We start from the raw sequence: 24,882 nt of genomic DNA, 5'->3' as shown, positions 1-24,882 counted from the left end.
GACAAATATATGTTCCAGCCAAAAAATGAGAGGTGAGAGGTAACCTTGGTCTGATTGCACTAATTCTCAGTCCCACTCAAGATGGTGCAGTCACCCAAATCATAGAAATCTGTTATAAACACATCCAGATGGACAGTGAGAAAATTCCCTCTATGTCACATGATAGCTTGGGTATCTATCCACACCTGGAGACAAGGCAGCAAGTTTAGAAGCCGTTGCCTCTCTATGTTTTTAAGTCTGGACATTTCCAATAGTTTTATGACAGTATAGATCTACCTCAGGGTCTCTGGGTGGTAGCAAGGTTCCTGGTAATCGGCAATGATCCTGGTAAAGCAAGCCAGTTGCTGCTCATATCAAATATATGTGGTTGGAATATCTGTTTAATGAAGCCTCATGAGATCATTTAAAAATTCTCAAAATGGATATCCAAACACTATTTATATTCTCCAGGGGACTGGAGGGGCCATAATCATGCTGAACTCTCCAGAGTCTACTTATACAGTAGAACTCAAAGGCTTTTTGGAAGGATTCAAAGGCTTCAGGGTTTTAATATATCACAAGCAGTAAATGGCAGCGGTGCTTCCCTCCTTAGTCTTGCTGTAACCTTCGCCCACCCCTTCCTGATGTACAAGGGTAATGACCGTCAAGCACTACTAAGGCCACAGCCTGACCTACCTTCAGCTTATGCTCCAACATCATATTGTGCTCTCTCAGTAGCTTTTCTCTTCTCCTCGCCAGCTTCTCTGTCAGCTGGGCTATGTTTTCCTGGAGACTCCTCTGTCGTGCTTCCGTCTGCTGCTCCAGCTCCTGCAGTTTCTGTTTCAGCAGCTCCTGTTCCCTCTCAGCTGTCTCCCTCCTGGCCTGCTCCTCTGCCCCAAGAAGGTTTTAGAGAGGGATGAAAATAAGGTAAGGACTGATCTCTACTCTCCTGACTCAGAGACCAAATAAAATTGGAAAGGGAGGTAGAAAATCTCTGAAATCCGCCCCCCGTGTCCACACCACCAAGAGCACATTTCAGAATGTGATGGGAGAGGCTCTGTCTGGCTGACATCTAACCATGTCCAACCACAACTCCCCTTGCTGTTTTTGGATGTAGCAGAGCTATCCCACAGATGGAGAAGAGGCTCCTTCTTCCTTATCAGGAAGGTTTTGCTCTCACACCTGTCAGAGGGAACTGCGGGACTGCCAGAGCCCTACTCCGTACCTGCTACAGCCTTCTCCCCATCACTGAGGGCTTTATCTGCCTGCAGGATGGATATCTCTATTGCCACCTGTGACAGCAGAAAGTTCTGGAGGACTTCGTTTGCCTGAGGAACCAAGAAGGAGCACAGAACTTAAAATTCCATTGAGGAGATTAGTGCTGCGAAAACAAGTATGTCCATGTAATTTTTGCTTCATGTTTAAAATTCTACAGTGGTTCACTACAACGAGCCTAAGCTCCTTACAGCGACCTGTCTTCCTCCAGTATCTAGCCCCGTGCTACTTCCTTCTACCCGCTCCAGATTCCAGCCAGTCAGAACTATGTTCAGTTCTACAAACCCAGGATGTCTGGTGCTTTCCTATATTGCTCTTCCCAATGTGAAATACTGCCTCTAAAATGTGCTGCTGTTTTCCTCTGCTACTTGCTGTCTGTAACTTTAGGCAAGTTAGTTTAACTTGCTAAGCCTCTCCGTTCAGATCTTTAAAATGTTGACAATAAGCGTAGATGCTTCTTAATGTTATTTGAAGGATTAAAGAGTCTAGCGAAAGAGCTTAGCATTATGGCTATAGGCAATAACAGTTCAAAATATGTCAGCTGCATTCTCCTCTAGCTGAGATTTCTAGGGGTAACAGGAAAGTTTATACCCTCTTTTTGAAGAAATATAAGGGATTAAAAACACAGCCAAAGTGAAAACAAGATTAGGATGCAAATTTTATGCTTTCTAGTATTCTGATCCAACTCATTGAACAGACTGATGTCATTTCTAGAAGCAATGAGCAATTTCATCATCTAATAGTCAATTTCACATTCCATTTATTATCATTTTTAGTATTATACTTTATGTTTTCTTTGTCATTTGAGAAATGATAATACAAGCTTTCTTTACAAAATTGAGAAGATAGAGGATATAATGAAAAGTGTGTGTCCCTTCCATCACGAATGCCAAGCTGTTCTCCCCAGAAGGAACCAATGATACCACTTTCTAATGAATCTTCCAGAGGCGTTCTATGTGTACATATATATGAGTGCACATAATAATTGCATTTTTTATGGTGAACAGATTATACAAACTGTTTTGTACCTCATTTTTTTCACTCTACTATATATCTTCAAGGTTGTTCTATATTTATACATATAAACCTCCACTATCAATTTTTTTACTGGCTACATAGTATTCCAGTATATGTACATGGAAAATGTATATTACCAGTTTATATAGATGGACATTTAAGTAGTTTCCAATCTTTTGCCATTAAAAGGGATGCCTCAACGGGCCTCTTGTATGTATGTATGTATATATACATATATATGATTTTGCACACATATATTTCCTAAAAGTGAACATGCTATATCAAAGTGTCCATGCATTTATTCTATCTAATGTGGGCCAGGCATTGATATTTTCTAGTAACCACTTTTTATATTTAAAGATTTGCTGAATGCAAGTGAAAAGCATTCACACCAAACATAGGCCAGAGCATGTACATATATTGTGTATCTATAATTTCTTTAAAAGAAGAGCTACTTCGTTTTAAATAGGGAGCTCACACCACTCACAATATGACCAAGAAGTTTGCCTGGAGTGCACAATAGTGAAGAGATCTCTTTGCCAAATTTGTCCAAGGCTACTGCCAGCCAGGGAGTATCATCATCTTTAGTATTATCAATCATATTTTTCAAACGATTTATCTCTGCATTCATCTCCTCAGATTTCTTTCTAAATCCTTCTTTAAGCAGAGCTTCCTGGACCTTAAAAAAAAAAAAAAAAAGGGGCTTCCCTGGTGGCGCAGTGATTGAGAGTCCGCCTGCCGATGCAGGGGACACGGGTTCGTGCCCCGGTCCGGGAAGATCCCACATGCCGTGGAGCGGCTGGGCCCGTGAGCCATGGCCGCTGAGCCTGCGCGTCCGGAGCCTGTGCTCCGCAATGGGAGAGGCCACAATAGTGAGAGGCCCGCGTACCGCAAAAAAAAAAAAAAAAAAAAAAAAAAAAAAAGTGAGAGAAGGGAAGTAAAACTTTTTAAATCCCCATTTTTTTTCAAGGGTTACATTTTGTCAAACTTTAAAACTTTGCAAATTATCTTTGTTTCACTGCTAAAATTGTTCTTTCTTACTCAGTCATGAAAGGAGAATTTTGTAACACAGAATATCTACTGGTTTGGACCTAAACACTAAGAGAAAGTATAGTTTACAGCCTTACTAATATTCACATACCATTGGGTTTTGCCAAAAAGCTAAGCCTGACATGAGGACAAATATATGTTCCAGCCAAAAAATGAGAGGTGAGAGGTAACCTTGGTCTGATTGCACTAATTCTCAGTCCCACTCAAGATGGTGCAGTCACCCAAATCATAGAAGTCTGTTATAAACACATCCAGATGGACAGTGAGAAAATTCCCTCTATGTCACATGATAGCTTGGGTATCTATCCACACCTGGAGACAAGGCAGCAAGTTTAGAAGCCGTTGCCTCTCTATGTTTTTAAGTCTGGACATTTCCAATAGTTTTATGACAGCATAGATCTACCTCAGGGTCTCTGGGTGGTAGCAAGGTTCCTGGTAATCGGCAATGATCCTGGTAAAGCAAGCCAGTTGCTGCTCATATCAAATATATGTGGTTGGAATATCTGTTTAATGAAGCCTCATGAGATCATTTTAAAATTCTCAAAATGGATATCCAAACACTATTTATATTCTCCAGGGGACTGGAGGGGCCATAATCATGCTGAACTCTCCAGAGTCTACTTATACAGTAGAACTCAAAGGCTTTTTGGAAGGATTCAAAGGCTTCAGGGTTTTAATATATCACAAGCAGTAAATGGCAGCGGTGCTTCCCTCCCTAGTCTTGCTGTAACCTTCGCCCACCCCTTCCTGATGTACAAGGGTAATGACCGTCAAGCACTACTAAGGCCACAGCCTGACCTACCTTCAGCTTATGCTCCAACATCATATTGTGCTCTCTCAGTAGCTTTTCTCTTCTCCTCGCCAGCTTCTCTGTCAGCTGGGCTATGTTTTCCTGGAGACTCCTCTGTCGTGCTTCCGTCTGCTGCTCCAGCTCCTGCAGTTTCTGTTTCAGCAGCTCCTGTTCCCTCTCAGCTGTCTCCCTCCTGGCCTGCTCCTCTGCCCCAAGAAGGTTTTAGAGAGGGATGAAAATAAGGTAAGGACTGATCTCTACCCTCCTGACCTCAGAGACCAAATAAAATTGGAAAATCTCTGGTAGAAATTCTCTGAATTTCTAGAAAATCTCTGAAATCCGCCCCCCGTGTCCACACCACCAAGAGCACATTTCAGAATGTGATGGGAAAGGCTCTGTCTGGCTGACATCTAACCATGTCCAACCACAACTCCCCTTGCTGTTTTTGGATGTAGCAGAGCTATCCCACAGATGGAGAAGAGGCTCCTTCTTCCTTATCAGGAAGGTTTTGCTCTCACACCTGTCAGAGGGAACTGCGGGACTGCCAGAGCCCTACTCCGTACCTGCTACAGCCTTCTCCCCATCACTGAGGGCTTTATCTGCCTGCAGGATGGATATCTCTATTGCCACCTGTGACAGCAGAAAGTTCTGGAGGACTTCGTTTGCCTGAGGAACCAAGAAGGAGCACAGAACTTAAAATTCCATTGAGGAGATTAGTGCTGCAAAAACAAGTATGTCCATGTAATTTTTGCTTCATGTTTAAAATTCTACAGTGGTTCACTACAACAAGCCTAAGCTCCTTACAGCGACCTGTCTTCCTCCAGTATCTAGCCCCGTGCTACTTCCTTCTACCCACTCCAGATTCCAGCCAGTCAGAACTATGTTCAGTTCTACAAACCCAGGATGTCTGGTGCTTTCCTATATTGCTCTTCCCAATGTGAAATACTGCCTCTAAAATGTGCTGCTGTTTTCCTCTGCTACTTGCTGTCTGTAACTTTAGGCAAGTTAGTTTAACTTGCTAAGCCTCTCCGTTCAGATCTTTAAAATGTTGACAATAAGCGTAGATGCTTCTTAGTGTTATTTGAAGGATTAAAGAGTCTAGCGAAAGAGCTTAGCATTATGGCTATAGGCAATAACAGTTCAAAATATGTCAGCTGCATTCTTACTATCATTATTACTTTTTTATTATTACATTTGTTACTATCACCTTTGTAGCCCATTTTCAAGGTTCACAAGAGTTATAACTTTGTATGCAATTGTCTGTGTATTGGACTTCCTCTCTTGTGATCAGCCTTGAGTACAAAGACTCTGATTTGTAGATCGTCTGCACTTGGCACATCAAAAAGCATGTTGTTGGATGAAGAAATGAACAATTTCTGTTCTGTCTCGTGAACTTTAGAAATCCATAGTCATTTTGGGGGAATGGACATTTCTCCTCAGGAATAAAGAACATTGTATGGACCTCAAGAGCTAAAACTGTCATGATATGCCCATGCTCTCTCATTACCGACACCTGGTGCTGTGCTCTCAGATTTTCAGGAACCCCCCTTGACTCTATTCTGTAGACTCCCATGCTCCCCTTATTCCTCACCTTCACTCCTTTCCTGGGCACTTGGCAATACTCGCTTTCAACCATTCCCTTTGCTTTCCTGTAGAGTTCATGACCTCCAGGAACAGAAAAAGTGCCTGCTGAAATATTTTCCATTAGGGCCTTGGAAAGCTCCTGAAGTTTAGCCTGGCAGTATTTGACAGATGCCTGTTCATTCTGCAGCAAGAAACCCTCCTTCTTATCCTTTATGATTTCCTGCGAGGGAAATGTAGAGAGATGTCACCAGAAGCAAGGAACAGAGGAGATACGTTTCCAAGGAATCTGGTAGAAGGACTGGTGTGACTGTGGTCCTCAGCAGAAAAGCATTCTGTTGGAGTACAGGGAATAAAACAGCAATCACAAGATCTGATCTACTCACAATCTTGAAAACTCTCTGTAAGACCACAGGAAAGATTCTAAGCCTCCCTTCAGGCTCTTCATCTGAAATGTTGGAGGCACATTATCTAATCTCTGTGGTTCCTTGCAGCTGCAACATTCAGTGATTCTATATTCAATGATACAAGGAGCAACCTAAGTTGAAAATGGCCTGGAATGAAGGGCTGATAAGAGAAATTTTGGGTGCTGGTCATGGGAATGTGTTCACAGGAAAAGAAACCAGCTTCAGAATGACTTTTGGATGCTCTGGACAGCCTTGGAATCCACAGAAGTATTTACTTTATGAAGATATCTATACTGATTTTACATCAGAGTTGAGAGACATTTCCAGATAAACTGCCTGAGGCTTGGCAGAAAAAAGAAGGAAATGTAGTCCTTTGAAGCCCTATATCCCTGATGGGAACACAGACTACTTTATCCTTGAGAGAGGGATGAGCCATGGGTTCAATAAAGGCTCTGCTAGGCTTTTGACAGATGCCTCTTCATTCTGTCATATTCTCCCCTTCTTCAAGAGAAGGGGACAAATAGTAAATACTAAGAGAAATTACCACAAGATTCTTCTGGAATTCCTGATTTTCATCCTTGAAGGAGCACTCCATGAAGATTGCAATGGCTTCCCTCTCACAGGCTGCATGCACCTCCAGAAGCTCCTGGAGCATGTCCGTGGGGAGCCTCAGTTGCTGGGCCATCTGCTCACTGTAGTGGTCGGCTGCCTTCTGCACGGCCGCTGAGTTCTCCAACTGGGCCAGAGTTGTCACTGCGTTCTCCAAACAAGGTACAGCTCCAGTATTGATGGTATCCACATAGGTCACAACCAGAGTCCTCAGACCTGAATAAGCCAGGACATTTAAGGGATAAATATTAAGTTATCAGTCAATAGGCACCAGGATTCTGAGGCTATATTTCTAAGGTCTCACACACACACACACACACACACACACACACACACACACACACACACACACCACTTCCCCCTTCTACTATCCCTACCTTCATTTCCCTACTGACTCTTCATTTTTATGGTTTTCCAGCCCACAGGGCTGAAAAAAATTAAAAATTTACCTGTATGTAAAATACTAGGGGATATCTGAAATATTGAAAGCAAGATAGATTACAGAGGTATTAGATGAGACAGGGTATATCAGATTATATCAGATTATATTTATTCCCAATTCTGGGGCTTTGAATGGATTTTTCAGTGATTTATGGGCTAATATTTATTTTTGGACCACTGTAAACTCCCAAAATATTTTTTGTATTCTCCTTGTGAAGAACACTTACTATACAAGACTTCCCCTGAGAAAATGGAATTTTGTTTTTATACCCAGATAGTGAATTTTTTTCTTAGTGTAGGAATTTTTCAGATCAGTGGAAGCCACAGATTTCAGTGACAAAACTTGCAATTTGGGGGAGAGATTTTTAAATCTCCGAAAGTAAGATAAGTATAAAATATACACATTTCTTCATGGAGTATGAATGTCTGTAAAGCCTAAATTCTATACGGAATCACACAAAACTACTGAAAAACACATATATAAAATATTCAGTGGTCCCACGGAAATGGGAAAAAGAGTCTCACGGTTCCCAGTGACTGTGATTCCCTCTCTGAGGGTCTTGGTTTTTGCATTGGTGAAGATGTAAGAACAGAAATTGTTTGTTTGTTCCAGGAATTTAGGATCCAGTTGGTCTTCAGACACATTCTCAATATCAGCTAGAAGTTCTTTGTCATTTGTTGGCCGGTCAAAGACAAAACATTTCCGTGTTGGAAAGAAATGCCTGATACACTCTCTGGGTAGATTTGATGTTTGGGCTTTGGGATTCTTGCCTGAGGGACAGAAAAACAGAGATTAGACTGGGAAGAGTCTTGGGACAAGGGAGCTAATGGTTTTTATGACAGGGATTTGTGTATCTTTGCTGTCTTCTATGTTTATAACTCCTTTAACATAGACATTCAGTACTTCTATGCATATCAAACTTATACCAATGATGTAATTCTGGAGAGAAATTTGGGGAGACTTCTGATCCAGTAAAAGAAACCTATGGCTGGTATCCCCAGACCTGCACATGGTAGAGTAGTTGTCTATTAGATGTTTACTGAACTAATGGCTAAAAGAATGAAAGGTCAAGTGTAACTTTTTGCTCTACTTAATCTCATGTAGGAATTGAGCTGTGGGACTAAAAAGAAGAGCCACAAAAAAGGGATACTGAACAATATCAGGAATATTAGGAATGACACCAGATTATTTAGGTGAAATGATTTTGATGCTAAAAAATAATTGGTACAGAGTTAGCTAATTTTTAGTAAAAAACACTGAAGGGTAAATGTACCTAAAATGTAATTTTAAGATGTCACCACTAATCAATAACCTCTTTGACATAAAGGATTATGTTTGATCTGACAGTTGTCTTCTCCCCCCTAGCCAATTTCTCAATAAATATTTAAAGAAAGCATAAATAGAAAAATGAAAACAAAAAGGAATAAATCAGAATTGATATATCTTTCAAGATTTCGTCAGATATACCCACGGTAAATGTAACCCATTAAAATAATTTATTAATTTGTAATTAAAGCATGGGTAAATATATGGGAATTAGGAGAAAGCTGTGATATGGAATGTAAAATGAATGTTCTAAAAATTATTGCAAATATTGAAAAGGCATAGATTGAAAAGACACACACTTCTTCAGGATTACTTAGAACATGAAGTCATTTTGTAGATGATATACTATACAGGATTAGAAAGTTCCCTCTTTGAGAAAAATAATACCTAGCTATGTGAAATGCACTTTTTTTTTCATTAGATTGACTTTTCATTTTAATTTCATGTCTAACAAGTATCTTGTCAGTTTTTTTCCTCAACAAAAAAAGCAGAAGCCAAAATAGGGAACTCAAGTGTCTGGTCTTTAGAAGAATTAGCACCCATTGTAATCTGGATGCTAAGTTAAAAATGGTATGAAAAACAAATTGGTTTTGAATAATTTCACTTTACCTTACACTTTACTTTTCTTAAGAGAACTTAGACTCTAGTCCCTAGAGCTTTGCAATCCGCTTTCCAGCCACAGTTTCTACAGACTTTGATCGAGTCTCAAATACAAATGCAGCCCCAGAGATGGTGGACGGTGTGTAGTAGATCCCACCCTCTATTGGACCATCCACTGTCCAGACCATGCTCTGACACCTGGAATCAGCTTCAAGGCATTCTCCAGTACTCATCTTCTGTGATAGGGTGACCGTTTAACATCAGTTCCAGGGTGAAATCCCGTACAGTCCAGATAAAGTCTGGAAAGAAACTCACAAACTCTGTGGAATCTTCTAGTACACCAGATCTTGAAGAGGACTTGGCCCTGATGAGTTCTGTGAGCTCTGTCACATAACTAGGAACTTGGTCAAGGAAAAGAAAACCCCTACACACAATTCCCACATTTCCCTAATTAAAAAGTATTATAATCACTCTCTTTTGCCGTGAGTCCCCTCCACTCCACTAAAGGCAGCTAAATAACAGGGAAGGAGAAACTGACTCTATCTCCATTCCCAAAAACTCAATGAAACTTGGTGGTTCAGTTCCTGGAAGGATACTGCAGTTGTTCCAAGGCCTGGTGGTTGATGGTGTTCATGCTGTTGTAGACAAAGCTGCTACATAGAAGCACAGCCAGGGCAAAGATCCACGAGTCATTCTTAGGGTCACCCTAGAAAGCACATTTGAACACAAGACTTAGGAGTTTACTCCTAAATTAGAAATTCATTCATACACTTATTCTATCATATTTTCATTTATTATTTCAGCTGACATACTCACCATGCAAAGAAATTGTTTGAAGAGAAACATAAATACAGATAACAGCTTTGACAATTACAAAGACATTTTTATGTTTCCAATTTTTTCATATATAAAATCCTTCTTATCTTCATAGTGCTTTTTTTCCCCTCAATTGGATGAAGTAAAATAACATATACATAAAATCGAGTACAGTACTTGGTGTGTAATTATGTATTCAATGATGACTGTTAGCACTTATTTATTCTACAAATATTTATTAATCATAGCCCATATAAAATATACCACAGTTGGCATAACTGGGTATTTAAATTATATCCAATCAGTAAATATCTGCAAGAAGTTACTGAATGCTCCCTACTGTTTCTTAGATTTCAAAAAGCCATGTTAAAAATGACAATTATTCCTTTCAAGATGCCTATTTCAAAGCAGTGACAAACATCCATAACAATAAATGTAACAAAGATGACAATACCTATAAAAAGCTTACATCTTAGTAGTGTATATAAGCAGTTGAACTTATAGCTATAATATTAAATTAAAATTTGTCAAGGAAGAATAGAGCTATGAAAGCTGGAGAAAGAATCTATGATATGAAAGCCTCCTCAAAGTCTTGAACTGAGTATTAAAGGATTGGTTGAATGTGGAATTGAAGAAATGAAGGTGGTCCCATAGATAGAAACACTCACAGAAGCAAAATTAGACATGGGAGAATACAGGGGTCTTGTAATGAAAATAGAGTCATTTCATTTGACTGGAGCAGAGGTTGAGTGGAGAAGTACATTTGAGCTCTAGTGCAGCCTGATGAAGGACCTTAAAGGCCAGGCTAATTTGTTTGTATAAATCATAGCACTGTCTAAGTAATAGCATAAATCCAGAGATCATTTCTACTATAACGGTTGTGAAGCTATTCCCTAGAACAAATGCAAAAACTGTGATTCATGTCAAGAACAGTCTATATTGGAGTTTGGGGGGGAAATAATCTATTCATCACTTTATTTCCCCAAAATGCAATTTTTAAAAATAATCAATTAGGATAAGAAGAAGTGGTATTTATGACAAACAATAAATTATTTCAACAACAAGACTATATCATTGCTTGATATATGATTTTAAATAAATACAGAATTTCTAATTCTCCTTTGGGAAGAAATAGAAAGCTATAGAAATTTAGATACTATTTCCAAATAAGTCTCAAAGTAAGTGGAAAAAAAGTAGTTTATTTCATCCATTAGTAGAAAGCTAAAATACCAAAAATCCATCTTAAAATGTTTCTTGTAGGACAAACACATGCCTTTATAGAAACAGCACATTCAGAGGTATCTTACAGCATTCTACAATGCTCTGTGAGTAGTTGATGAACTTCATCATAGAAAATATAAACCCATCTCTTAACTCTAACCCTCAAATAGATTCTTCATCTGGTAGCTAAGAAGGTGAATCAGAAAACTTTCCTCACTCCCAGGTTGATGTTTCTCCACTTTCTTACCAAGGCATCCTTACACTTAACTGTCAATTATGGAAACTGTGAGGTGCTGCCTGGATCACGTTTCAAGACTGAAGGACTTAGTCCCCCAGCTGTTGGGAGTGCTGGTGAAAGACAGTCTTCAGGTGTCAGGCCTCTTAATTAGAAAGGCTTCCAGAGCAGGCTTCCAATAATTTATCAGCACCCTTGTCCCAGCTCAGGATAACTCAAAAGGACCTTTCAATCTAGAGCTCACATGGAATTGACAGAAGTTGGAGATTGCAACGCAGCACTTCTTCCTCTCTCCAACCTGCTTCTTTACCAATCATACTTTATTAAACCCGACTGCATATGTGCGGCCTTGTCAACTGGACTAAAGCCTCTTTGAGGACAGGACCTTTATTTTGGTCAGTGATATCTACAGTACTAAGTCCAAAGGTCTAGAATTCAGTTGTTCAACAATTATTTATTAAATGTAATCAAGTCATCCACACAGTGCCAAGAAATAAAAGATTTTATCTAACATACCATGATACCTTACCTAGAAGTGAGATTCAAACAAACCATAGTCTGCCTCCTTTACTATAGGTGATTTCTAGACTTTACAAATAGACAACAGCAGTTAAATGTCTATGATCATCAAGCAATAAGGAGAAAATCCAGAATAAAAAGGATTTATCTGTGATTTTCTGCCTTACCTTTTCCACATCGCCCAGGTCCTCTGTGTCCAGAAGGACCAGGGTATGGTCTGACTTGGAAGGGTGAGGCACACACCACATCCAGATGCCCTTTGTTTTAGACTGCACTGTAGAGCCCAGAGGGGAACCTGCAAGGGGAGGGGAGAAAGCAACATTCAGTTACAGCAGATAATCTAAGCAGCCCAGGGGCTACAAAGTCAGACTTACTGGAGTTTAAGTACCCCAGCATACAACATGGTGCTTTCTCTATTTCCTCAAGAACGTCCTACTTTGTCTGTCACCTATTTCAAGGAGGAGGGGATATTAATTGTGAGAATGATGCCAAGCAAGGGATCAACAAGGAGACAAAGAGGTATCCATGAATCAGACAAAACAGAGGTCTCAGGTAACCATAAGAAGAGTATTTTGAAAGAATGGTGAGGTTCAGAGACAGAGAGAAGTGGATTGCAGTAAAATATGGGCAGGTAAAGAAGTGGAAAAAAGAAATTGAGATTATATTTTTTGCCAGACAAAATAATATTTGAAAAGGGGAAGAGGTATTAGCCACAATAGGATATGAAGTCCAGGAAGGGTTTTTTAGATAATACATAATGAAACATCTTTATATGTTGATGAGAATATCCCATAGAAAAGCAAAATGTGTTTCGAGAGAGAGAAGACACAATTGCAAGAGCCCAGTACTTAAGCAGGTAGAAGAAGGTAGGATTTTTTGCATACATAGGAGAAATATTGCTTTATAGGAATAAAACAAAAAATATGATAACAGATCACAATAAGGTAGTGATTTAGTGGTGAGAATTAGAAGTGAAACGGTGGCTTATTGAGAGGAATTTGGTTCTCCCTTCACATGACCAGGGAAGAAAATTAAGAGGCTGAGATATCAGCTAGAGTCAAACAAATGGATCCTGACCAAGTATAACACTCACCATTGTTCTGTCCTTTAAGACGGTTCATCAAGTAGGATTTGCCTGTACGATACAGTCCTACAATGGCCACCACCACCAATGGCTGTGAAATCTTCTCAAGAATCTGTAGAGCTTCCTGGTTCACTGACAGCAGCTCATTGTCATTTTCCACCAGACAAATGGGGTCCATCATGTTGGGTCCAGATGCCATGGCAACCTGCTAACCTAGAAGTGATTCCTAGTAGAAATAAGATTATAAAGTCATTCCCTAACTCAGAGTCATACAAGCACTTGTCAACGTTGGACTTGGTAAGAATTCTGTACTTTCCATGAGACGAAAGCTAACCTAGAATTAGCAGACTACAGAGGCTTCCCTCCATCATTCCCTCAAATCTCTGATGAGGTTTGTAGTGAAACACAGGCTATTATCACTCTCTATAGTTTTACTTCAATAATAATAATAAAATTCAAGTTATTGTTACTACACACTGAAGGCCTAGAATATACCAAGCCCTATGATACATAAAGTACATACCCACCTAAACGCATACTTAAAAGAACCAACCATGCTATTAGAGACATGGAACATTCAGCTTCATCCCCCAACCTCTGGGGATCAGAGAAGAGCTGAAAGTTGTGTAATCATCAATGACTAATTGTTTAATCAACCATCCCTATTTAATGAAGACTTCATTTAAAAAACTGAAAAACCCTAATTAAAAGGGTTCAGAGAGATTCTGACTTGATAACCATGGAGGTGGTCAAAGGATGACATGTCTAAAGGGGACATGGAAGCTCCACAACCCTTTCTTACCTTTCTCTATGCATTTCTCCTATCTTGCTGTTCCTGGGTTGTATCCTTTTTTAATAAACCAGTAATCTAGTAAGTAAACTGTTTTTCCTGATTTCTGTAAACCATCCTAGCAAATTATTGAAACTGAAGAGGAGATGGTGGGAACCTCCAATGTATAGCCAGTTAGAAGTCCAGGTGACAACCTAGACTTGCAATTGGCATTTGAACTGGGGGGCAGTCTTGTGGGACTGAGCCCTTAACCTGTGGGGTATGGACTAACTCTTGGAAATTAGTGTCAGAAGTGCTTAGTGTGAAAAAAATGCCCAGATATGTGGTGACCAGAAGTGAAGTATGGAGAATAGAAAGTTGAGAGGAGAAACTGAATTTTTCCTTTTCAGGGTGGAGACAAACAATAGATGATCAAAAGACCCAAGGAGAGAAACTTTGGGAAATTAAGATATTTAAAAGCAGCATATACAGGGGAAAACTGAAAAGGCACACACAGGTTCAGGGAAGATGCATGCTCAGAAAAGCCTAAAAAGACTTTATGGTTTCTCTTTACCTTAATCCCAAGCCTCAAAACCAAGGGCCAGCTTAGTGAAAGAATTCCTTGGCACAAAGCCAGTATGCAAAGAATGGGAAAGTTAGCTGCTTTTATAAATGCCAATTTTCAACAAAAGCAACAACAAAACAAAAATCACAAGGCATACAAAGAATTGTATGCCCATTCAAGGCATACAAAGAAAATGTGGCCCTTTCAAAGGAAGAAAATAAAGTAGTATGAAACACCCCTGAAGAAATACATGCACTAAGTGTTCTAGGCAAAGACTTTGAAATAACTTTCTTAAGTATGCTCAGAAAGCTAAATGAAAACACAAAGAACTAAAGAATACCAGAAAAACAATATGTGGGGACTTCCCTAATGGCCCAGTGGTGAAGAATTTGCCTTCCAATGTAGGGGACACAGGTTCGATCCCTGGTTGGGGAACTAAGATCTCACATGCTGCAGGGCAACTAAGCCCATGTGCCTCAACTACTGAGCCCGTGCGGCACAACTAAAGAGCCCGCATGCCTCAACTACAGAGCCCACGTGTTCTGGAGCCTGCACACCACAACTAGAGAGCCTGCGTGGTGCAACTACTGAGCCCATGTGCTATGGAGCCCATGCACTACAACTAGAGAGAAGCCTGCATGCCACAATGAAAGATCCCACATGCCGCAACTAAGACCTGAGACAGCCAAACATTAAATAAATAGATAAGCTGTAACTCCATCCCATCCACACATTTCTAAAAATAAAAAGAAAGAAAAGAAAAACAATATGTAAACAAAATTTTAAAATCAACAAAGTGATAAAAATAATAAAAAGGAACCCAGTAGAAATTCTGAAACCGGAAAATACAATAACTGAATTTAGAAATTTTCTAGATGGGATCAGACTTATGCAGTCAAAAGAAAGAATCAGCAAACTTAAAGCTAAGATATCTGAAGTTATAAAGTCTCAGGAGCAGAAGGAAGAAAGAATTTTTTAAAGTAATATAGCCTAAGAGATTTATGGGATATTGTCAAGTAGACAGATACATGCATTACGGAAGTCACTGAAGCATAAGTGGAGAGGCAGGGCAGAGAGATTCTTTGAGGAAATAATCACTAAAAATTCCCAATGTGATGAAAAAACATGAATCTACAAATACAAGAAGTTCAACAACTCAAATAGGATAAATAATTAGAGACCCATGCTGAAACGTATTATAATAAAACTGTCAAAAGACAAAGAGAGAATCTTGAAAGCAACAAGAAAGAAGCAACTCATCACAACCCACCACCCAAAAGAATTCGAAAGAGAAGAACAAACAAAGCCCAAAGTCAGCAGAGGGAAGGAAATAATAAAGATCAGAGAGGAAATAAATAAAATAGAGATCAAAAAACAATAGAACAGATCAACAAAACCAAGAGCTGGCTTTTTGAAAGGATAAACAAAATTGACAAACCTCTAGCCAGGCTCACCAAGAAAAAAAAGAGAGGACCGAAATAAACAAAAAAGAAATGAAAGAGCAGAAATAACAACTGCAACCTAAGAAATACAAAATAACATAAATGGATACTATGAATAGTTATATGCCAACAAATTGAACAACCTGGAAGAAACTGACAAACTTCTAGAGACATAGAGACTGCCAAGTCTGAATCAAGGAAAAACAGACAATTTGAACAGACCGATCACTAGAAGTGAAATAGAATCTGTGAAAACAAACAAACAAACAAAAAATCTACCATAAAACAAAAATCCAGGACTGGATGGCATCACTGGGGAATGCTACCAAACATATAAAGAAGAACTTATACCTATCCTTCTCTAACAATTCCAAAAATTGAAGAGGGAACACTCCCAAATTCATTCTATGAGGCCACCATTTCCCTGATATCAAACCAGACAAAGGCACCACAAATAAAGAAAATTACAGGCCAATATCTTTGATGAATATATATGTAAAAATCCTCAACAAAATATTAACAAACTGAAATCAACAATACATAAAAAGAATCATACACCATGATCAAGTTGGATTCATTCCAGTGTCACAAGTATGGTTCAATACAGGCAAATCAATGTGTTACACCACATTAACAAAAGGAAAGAAAAAAATCACATGATCAATTCACTAGATGCAGAAAAAGCATTTGACAAAATTCAATATCCATTCATGATAAAAACTCTTGTCAAAGTGGGTATAGAGGAAGCATATCGCAACATAATAAAGTCCATTTATGAGAAACCCATAGCCAACATAATACTTAACGGTGAAAACTTGAGAGCCTTCCACTAAATTCAGGAATAAGACAAGGATGCCTACTCTCATCACTTCTCTTCAACATAGTATTGGGAGTCCTAGCCACAGCATTCAGACAAGAAAAAGAAATAGAATGTATCCAAATTGGAAAGGAAGAGGTAAAATTGTCACTATTTGCAGATGACATGATACTCTCTGTATAGAGAACCCTAGAGTCTCCACCCAAAAACTATTAGAACTAATAAATGAATTCAGCAAGGTTGCAGGATACAAGATTAATATACAGAAATCTCTTGCATTTCTATATACTAATAAAGAAATATTAGTATGAGAAAATAAAGATATCTCATTTAAAATCACATCAAAAATAAAATAAAATATCTAGGAATAAACAACAAAGGAGTTGAAGACTATACTCTGAAAACTATAAAATATTGATGTAGGAAATGAAGATGATTCAAAGAAATGGAAAGACATCCAGTGCTCTTGGATTGGAAGAATTAATGTTATTAAAATGGCCATACTACCAAAGCAATCTACAAATTTAATGCAATCTCTATCAAAGCATTTTTCACAGAACTAGAGCAAACAATCTGAAAATTTATATGGAACCATGAAAGATCCTGAATTGCCAAAGCAATCCTGAGAAAAAAGAGCAGAGTTGAAGGTATAACCCTCTCAGCCATCAGACTACATGATAAAGCTACAGTAATCAAAACGGCATGGTACTGGCACCAAAAAACAACACGTAGCTCAATGGAACAGCACAGAGACCCCAGAAATAAGCCCACACTCATATGGTCAATTAATCTGTGACAAAGGAGGAAAGAATATACAATGCAGAAAAGACAGTCTTTTCAACAAGTGGTGCGGTGAAAACTGGAAAGCCACATGTAAAATAATGAAATTAAAACATTCCCTCACAACACATACTTAAATAAACTCAGAATGGTTTAAAGACCTAAATGTAAGATGTGAAACCTTGAAACTCCTAGAAGAGAACATAGGTGGAACATTCTGACATCAATTGTAGCAATATTTACTTAGATCAGTCTCCTAAGGCAAAAGAAATCAAAGCAAAAATAAACAAATAAGACATAATTAAATTTAAAAGCTTTTGCATAGCAAAGGAAACCATCAACAAAACGAAAAGAAAACCTACAGAATGGGAGAAAATATTTGCAAATGATGTGACCAACAAGGGGTTAATATCCAAAATATACAAACAACTCATAAAACTCAACCTCAAAAAGCAAACAATTCAATCAAAAAGTGCACAGAAGACTTGAGTAGACGTTTTTCCAAAGAAGATATACAGATGGCTAATAGGGACATGAAGAAATGCCCAACATCACTAATTACTAGAGAACTGCAAATCAAAACCACAATGAGCTATCACCTTACACCAGTCAGAATGGCTATCATCAAAAAGATCACAAATGACAAATATTGGAGAGGATGTGGAGAAAAGGGAACACTCATACACTGTTGGTAGGAATGTAAATTGATGCAGCCATTAAGGAAAACAGCATAGAGATTTCTTAAGAAACAAAAAATAGAACTACCATATGATCCAGCAATCCCATGCCTGGGTATATATCCAGAAAAAATGAAAACTCTAAGATACATACACTCCAATGTTTATAGCAGCACTGTTTACAATAGTTAAGGCATGGAAGCAACCCAAGTGCCCATCAACAGATGACTGGATTAAGAAGTTGTAGTATATAGACAATAGAATATTATTTGGCAGTAAAAAGAATGAAATACTGCCATTTGCAGCAACATGGATGGACCTAGAGAATATTGTGTTTAGTGAAATAAGTGAAACAGAGAAAGACAAATAATATCAGTTATGTGTGGAAACTAAAAAATAATACAAATGAATGTATATTCAGAAACAAATACAGAAACAAAGTCACAGATGTAGAAAACAAACCTGTGGTTACCAAAGGGGAGAGAAAAGAAGGGAGGAACAAATTAGGGGTATAGGACTAACAGATAAAAAGTACTACGTATAAAATAGATAAGCAACAAGGATATACTGTATAGCACAGGGAATCACACCCATTATCTTATAATAACCTTTAATAAAATATAATCTACAAAAATACTGAATCATTATGCTGTATGCCTGAAACTAACACAATATTGTAAATTAACTATACTTCAATTTTTTTTTAAAAAAATTTTTAAAGAAAAAAGAACTCTTTCCATAAAAACTGCTCTCAAAAATGAGGTAGAGCTTAAGACATTTCCAGGTAAAGAAAAGCTGAGGTAGCCATTACTACTAGACCTGTCCTGGTAGAAATGCTAAAGGGTTGAAATAAAGGACACTAGACAGTAACCAGAAAACTATATGAATATAGAAAGATCTCTGGGAAAGGGAATTTATCAGTAAATATAAAAACCTGTATTATTGTAATTGGGGGTTTAATTACACTATTTTCTACAGTGTATAAGAAACAAATACATAAAAATTATAAATCTATGTTAATGGATAGACAATATATAAAGATGTTATTTTGTCATTAATAACATAAAGTGAAGGAAGGAAGAGCAATGAAAAAGTAGAGTTTTTGTATGCATTTAAACTTAAGTTGGCACCTTTTCAAAATAGATATTATAAGAGTGTTACTGTAATCACCTCAGCCATCACAAAGAAAATATCTATAGAATATACACAAAAGGAAATACAAAGGGAATCAAAATATGTCACTACAAAAAAATCAACTAAAAATAAAAGAAGGCAGAAATGAAGAAAATGAGAAACAAAAAGCAATAAGACATATAGAAAATAAATAAGAAAATGGCAAAAATAAGTTCTTCCATATCAGTACTTACTTTAAATGCAGATAGATAAAACTCCCCCTAACAAATGTAAATGGATTAACTCTCCAATGAAAAGGCATAGATTGGCAGAATGGATTTTTTTTTTAAAGTGCTCCAACTACATGTTGTCTAACTCACTTTAGATCTAAGGACACACACAGGTTAAAAGTGAAAGAATGGAAGAAGATATTCTATGCAAATCGCAATGAAAAGAGAGCTGGGGTGGTTATACCTATATGAGGCAAGAGAGAATGAATGTACTTCAAACATTATTAAAAGAGACAGAGAAGGACATTATGAATAGGTAAAAGAGTCAAGTCACTGGAATATAAAACAATTCTAAATATATATGCCTCAAACATCAGAGCTCCAAAATATATGAAGCAAGCATTGACAGAATTGAGCAACAGAGCACTCAAGAATAACAGGAGACCTTAAAACCCTACTTTCAATAATGGGTAGAAAAACCAGACAGAAGATCAATAACAAAATAGAGGACTTAAACAACACTACAGATTAGTTGGACCTAACAGACATATATGGCACACTCCTATTCAACAACAGGAGAATACACATTTTCCCAGATGTGCATGGAATACTTCCAAGGATAGACAATATTTTGGGCCACAAAACAAACCTTAAATTTTAAAAAGTCTGAAATCATACAAAGTATCTTTTCTGATCACAGTGGAATAAAACTAGAAACTAATAGCTAGAGTAAAACTGGAAACCTCACAAGCATGTGGAAAATAAACAACACACTCTTAACCAACGGGTCAAAGAAGAAATTCCGAGAAATATTAGTTAATATTTAGAGACAAATGAGAATGAAAGCACAACATAACAAAACTTATAATATGTAGCAAAAGCAATACTAAGATGGAAAGTTATAACTGTAAATGATTGCAATAAAAAAGAAAAAACCTCAAGTCAACAATCTAAGTTTACTACTTAAGTAACTAGAGAAAGAAACAAGGTTCAGGGCTAGCAGAATGAAGGAAATAATAAAGATTAAGCAGAAATAAACAACAGAAAAGCAATAGTCAAAATTTTAAAAAGCAAGCATTGGTTCTTCAAAAAGATCAGCAAAATTGACAAACCTTGAGCTAGACTGACTAAGAAAAAAAGAGAAGTCATATTACTAAAAACAGATATCAAAGTGGGATACTTCTCGGACGATGGTGGAAGAGTAAGACGCGGAGATCACCTTCCTCCCCACAGATACACCACATCTACATGTGGAACAACTCCTACAGAATAAAAATTTATAAATTAAAAAAAAAAAAACAGCAAAAAAAAAGTGATTCATAAATAGGCAAAGGACCTGAACAGACATTTCTCCAAAGATATACAAATGGCCAATAGACACATCAAAGGATGCCTAACATCACTAATCATTAGGGGAATATGAATCAAAAGCACAATGAGATACCACCTCACACCAATTACGGTGGCTATTACCAAAAAAAAAGGCAAACAAGTGCTGGCCAGGATGTAGAAAAATTGGAACGCTTGTGCATTGCTGGTGGGAATGTAAAATGATGCAACCACTGTGGAAAACACTATGGTGGTTCACCAAAAAATTCAACATAGAACTACTATTTGATCCAGCAATTCCACTTCAGGGTATATACACAAACGTATTAATAGCAGGGACTTGAACAGATATTTGTACACTAATGTTCACAGCAGCAGTATCTAAATTAGCCAAGAGGTGAAACAACGCAAATGGCCATCAAGGGATGAATGGATAAACAAAATGTGGCAAGTCATACAATGGAATATTATTCAGCTATAAAAAGAATGAAATTCTAATATGTTACATTGATGAACCTTGGAGACATTATTCTAACTGAAATAAGCCAGACACAAAAGGAAAAATATAATATGATTCCTCTTATATGAGCTACCTAAAATAGTCAAATGAATAGACAGTAAGTAGAATAGTGTCTAGCACGGGCTGCAGGGAGAGGGAATGAGGAGTTATTGTTTATTTAAAGAGTACTGAGTTCCCATTTGGTATGGTGAAAATATCTGGAGATGGATAGTGGGGATAGTTGCACAACTATGTGAATGTACTTAGTACCACTGAACTAAGTAAAATGGTTAAAATGGTAAATTTTATGTTAAATATATTTTTTCACAATAAAAAGTTTAAAAAAAAAAGCAGACAATCTATTTTTCTGTGCCATGCTACTGCAACCAATTAATTGGCAGAATAATCTTCTGCAAAGACATTGGTTATCCTATAAGTTCCTTTATCAATAACCAGTGGTAGCTTTCAAGTGACCATCATACACCAAAATGTGCTAACATTTTAGTGTGATCCTACGTGCTCATCTTTTACCTGCAGGTATAGAAGAGTGTTAAGTAGAAGAAGCAGCAGCTGTGTGGGAATGAGGTCAATAAAAAGGATGCAGCCTCCCTTTCAAAAAGAGAAGGCAGGAGACAGGAGAATGTCTTGTATCTTAAGGGATTCAGGCTGAAGTACTTAGCTGAGAAGGGTCAGGTTTTTTTGCAACTTAGTCCCAGAAAGGAGAATAAGAATAAAAATGCAAATATCATTTTATATTACATTGAGAGAGAGATACATATATTTAGAGAGAGAAAGCAAATCTAGCAAGAGATCACCACTGGGTAAAGCTAGGTGAAAAGGATATGGGATTTCCTTGTCATTGTTTTCCAAGGCAAAGTTTGATTTGAAAAATTAAGTATTAAAAGCACAATTATACCATGGGTCTCCTAGCATATTTTTGATTGCTATTATATTAAAAGTTTCCTATAATATCTATGCATGTTTCATTATCAGAATATATAAACATGATATAATATTCAAATATCTCAAATATTCAGTTTTATATTTATAGGTCAAGTATTCAAGATACATCTAATATTATCAAAATATTATCAAATAATATCAAAATATTATCAAAATATTATCAAAAAAAAATGGAGAAAACAGCTCTATCAGTTATTGTTGTTACTACTCATGTGGCCTTAAACAAGGAGTCTCACCTAGACTCACCTAGTCTCACCTAGACAATTTTAAAGATTGGGGGGGGTGGTGGTGGTGGGATGAACTGGGAGACTGGGATTGACATATATACACTAATATGTATAGAATAGATAACTAATAAGAACCTGCTGTATAAAAATAAATAAATAAAATTAAATTTAAAAAGAAAGATAATTATAGGGGTAATGTGAGAAAAATTATAGGTCCCGCCTGGAGAATGGTTTGATAATGAAATTAAATACTATAAGCTTATATCTGAGCATAGCATGCGACACAAAATAGGATTTCAGTACATGTTTGTTGAATTAGATGGAGATTTATCCATAATAATTGCACTGAACAAGTTGGTCCATTGGGTGCGTTTGAACACAGTCTGTGAACTCTAGGTTACTAAGAAACAAGGCCTACAAAGAGAAATTTTTTATCAGAGCAAAGCAGCAAGCAAATTCAAACACCGCTCCTGCACCATCTCCTTTTGTCTAATTCTTCAGTGTGGGGAGTAAAGAATACAAAGGAAAACATGGGCCTCTAGCAGCTACATTATAATTTCTGCAGTTGTCCAGTCCCCTCTTTAGAGTGAAGACTAAAGGAAGCTGTAGGAAGATGTGAGAGGAATAACTGCAAACAACTTTATATATGGAATCTTAAAAAAAAAAAAGTGGTCATGAAGAACCTAGGGGCAAGATGGGAATAAAGACGCAGACCTACTAGAGAATGGACTTGAGGACACAGGGAGGGGGAAGGGTAAGCTGGGACAAAGTGAGAGAGTGGTAGTGTATATATGGACATATATACACTATCAAATGTGAAATAGATAGCTAGTGGGAAGCAGTCGCATAGCACAGGGAAATCAGCTTGGTGCTTTGTGACCAGCTAGAAGGGTGGGATAGGGAGGATGGGAGGGAGGGAGACGCAAAAGGGAAGAGATATGGGGATATATGTGTATGTATAACTGATTCACTTTGTTATAAAGCAGAAACTAACACACCACTGTAAAGCAATTATACTCCAATAAAAACGTTAAAAAAAAAAGACCCCACCCATTCAAAGGGCTAAAAATAAGATAAAAGGGGGAATCAAAAAACCCTGCAGGGGTGCCCCACACTCTCCTCTGAGTGTTTCCTTTTGCCTTTGCCTCAATAAACTGCTTCTTTTTTCTCTTTGCTCCAAAAAAACAAAAAAAAACAGATCTGTGATTTCTTAGCTGTGAATAGGCTACAGAATTTTTAACTTCAATTAACAAAGTACAACTGTTCAGTCCTGCTCAGGAGTGGTTTTCAAAATTTGATCTACAGAAGAATCATCCAGAGGGGTTGTTAAACCCAGACTGTATAGATTTTTTAAATGCTACAAAAGACTCCAATGTAACTATGAAAAACAAACACAAGGGCGTGGGGGAGAAGAGAGAGGGAAGAGAGAGAGGAGGGGGAGCCAGAGAGAGAGAAGGAAAAAGAGAGAGTTTTAAAGAGATTTTTAATTTTTAACTAATAAAAAATCAGCTATGTGGGGACTAAATTTATCTCTACATAGATATTTTCAGAGCTCTCGCTACGAAGCTTTCCTAAGTATGACTGATAGAAAGATTAAAAGAAACAATCTCTTCAGATGATAATTGCCTCTGCCTCCTTGGCAGAGACTGTTTTGTTTTGTTTTTTTTTTGCTGTACGCGAGCCTCTCACTGTTGTGGCCTCTCCCATTGCGGAGCACAGGCTCTGGACGCGCAGGCTCAGCGGCTCAGCTCTGGACGCGCAGGCTCACGGGCCCAGCCCCTCCGCGGCATGTGGGATCTTCTCGGACCGGGGCACGAACCCGTTTCCCCTGCATCGGCAGGCGGACTCTCAACCACTGCGCCACCAGGGAAGCCCCGCAGAGACTGTCTTATTCTCTGAATTCTAATGCCAGCCACAGAGCTGGATAAAGCAAGACAGGCAAACTCCCATGAGGACTCTTTCGAGGAGCAGCACATCCAGGGAGACAGAGTGTGCCCGTCACTTTGCAGACCTTACTGATCCAGAGAAGCTGAGCGTCCTCCAAACTGAAGCCAGCCATAGACCTCTGCACCCCAGACAATAGGCAACCTGCCCTCTCTCAACTGTCACTTTGAATCAGAAATCAATTTGGGGCTGCACATAAAAGAGATAGACATACCTGCTCCACACACACCAAGAACAGTTCCAGTTGCCTCTCACCCCTTGCTCACTTGCTCCTTGCACCTTTCTGTCCCTCCTTTATCAAAGCTAAAACAGACTGAGCAAGCCAGTCTCCCCTTCCAGTAGAGTAACGGGATAAAACTGAAATTGAAAGTAATTCACGCTGTTTTTGAGACAGCAGAGTCATGTCAGATTTAGTGACTACAGCACAAATATGCGGATGGGGTGCAAGGTGAGAGGAAGTTAGGAAAATCCAGTCACCCAACAGTCACATCCTAACACATTCCACCAGCTTTCTTTGGGCCTCCCCACATTGAAGACTTCCCTGGCCTCTCTTCTTGATACACCTCTCTCCCGGGT

At 38.1% G+C, this 24,882-nt stretch overlaps 1 protein-coding gene across 1 annotated transcript in view; it reads right to left on the bottom strand.

Annotated features, from left to right (window-relative positions):
• The window catches only part of LOC101288270 (guanylate-binding protein 6-like), a 29,339-nt gene extending 4,666 nt beyond the window's left edge, over window positions 1–24,673 (bottom strand). The window contains 14 exon segments of the mRNA XM_049714169.1: window positions 676–869; window positions 1,205–1,307; window positions 2,759–2,950; window positions 4,124–4,317; window positions 4,675–4,777; window positions 5,703–5,915; window positions 6,644–6,924; window positions 7,675–7,920; window positions 9,275–9,301; window positions 9,304–9,470; window positions 9,673–9,782; window positions 12,035–12,162; window positions 12,961–13,177; window positions 24,521–24,673. Coding sequence (XP_049570126.1) covers window positions 676–869; window positions 1,205–1,307; window positions 2,759–2,950; window positions 4,124–4,317; window positions 4,675–4,777; window positions 5,703–5,915; window positions 6,644–6,924; window positions 7,675–7,920; window positions 9,275–9,301; window positions 9,304–9,470; window positions 9,673–9,782; window positions 12,035–12,162; window positions 12,961–13,150 — 2,148 coding nt within the window. The 5' untranslated portion in view covers window positions 13,151–13,177; window positions 24,521–24,673.
• Window positions 24,674–24,882: the final 209 nt, after the last annotated feature.

This window comes from Orcinus orca, chromosome 1 (genome assembly GCF_937001465.1).
Source record: "Orcinus orca chromosome 1, mOrcOrc1.1, whole genome shotgun sequence".
In the NCBI taxonomy this organism is placed as follows: domain Eukaryota; kingdom Metazoa; phylum Chordata; class Mammalia; order Artiodactyla; family Delphinidae; genus Orcinus; species Orcinus orca.
The sequence above is the reverse complement of the archived record's forward strand: the minus strand, read 5'-3'. Positions and strand labels throughout refer to the sequence as shown.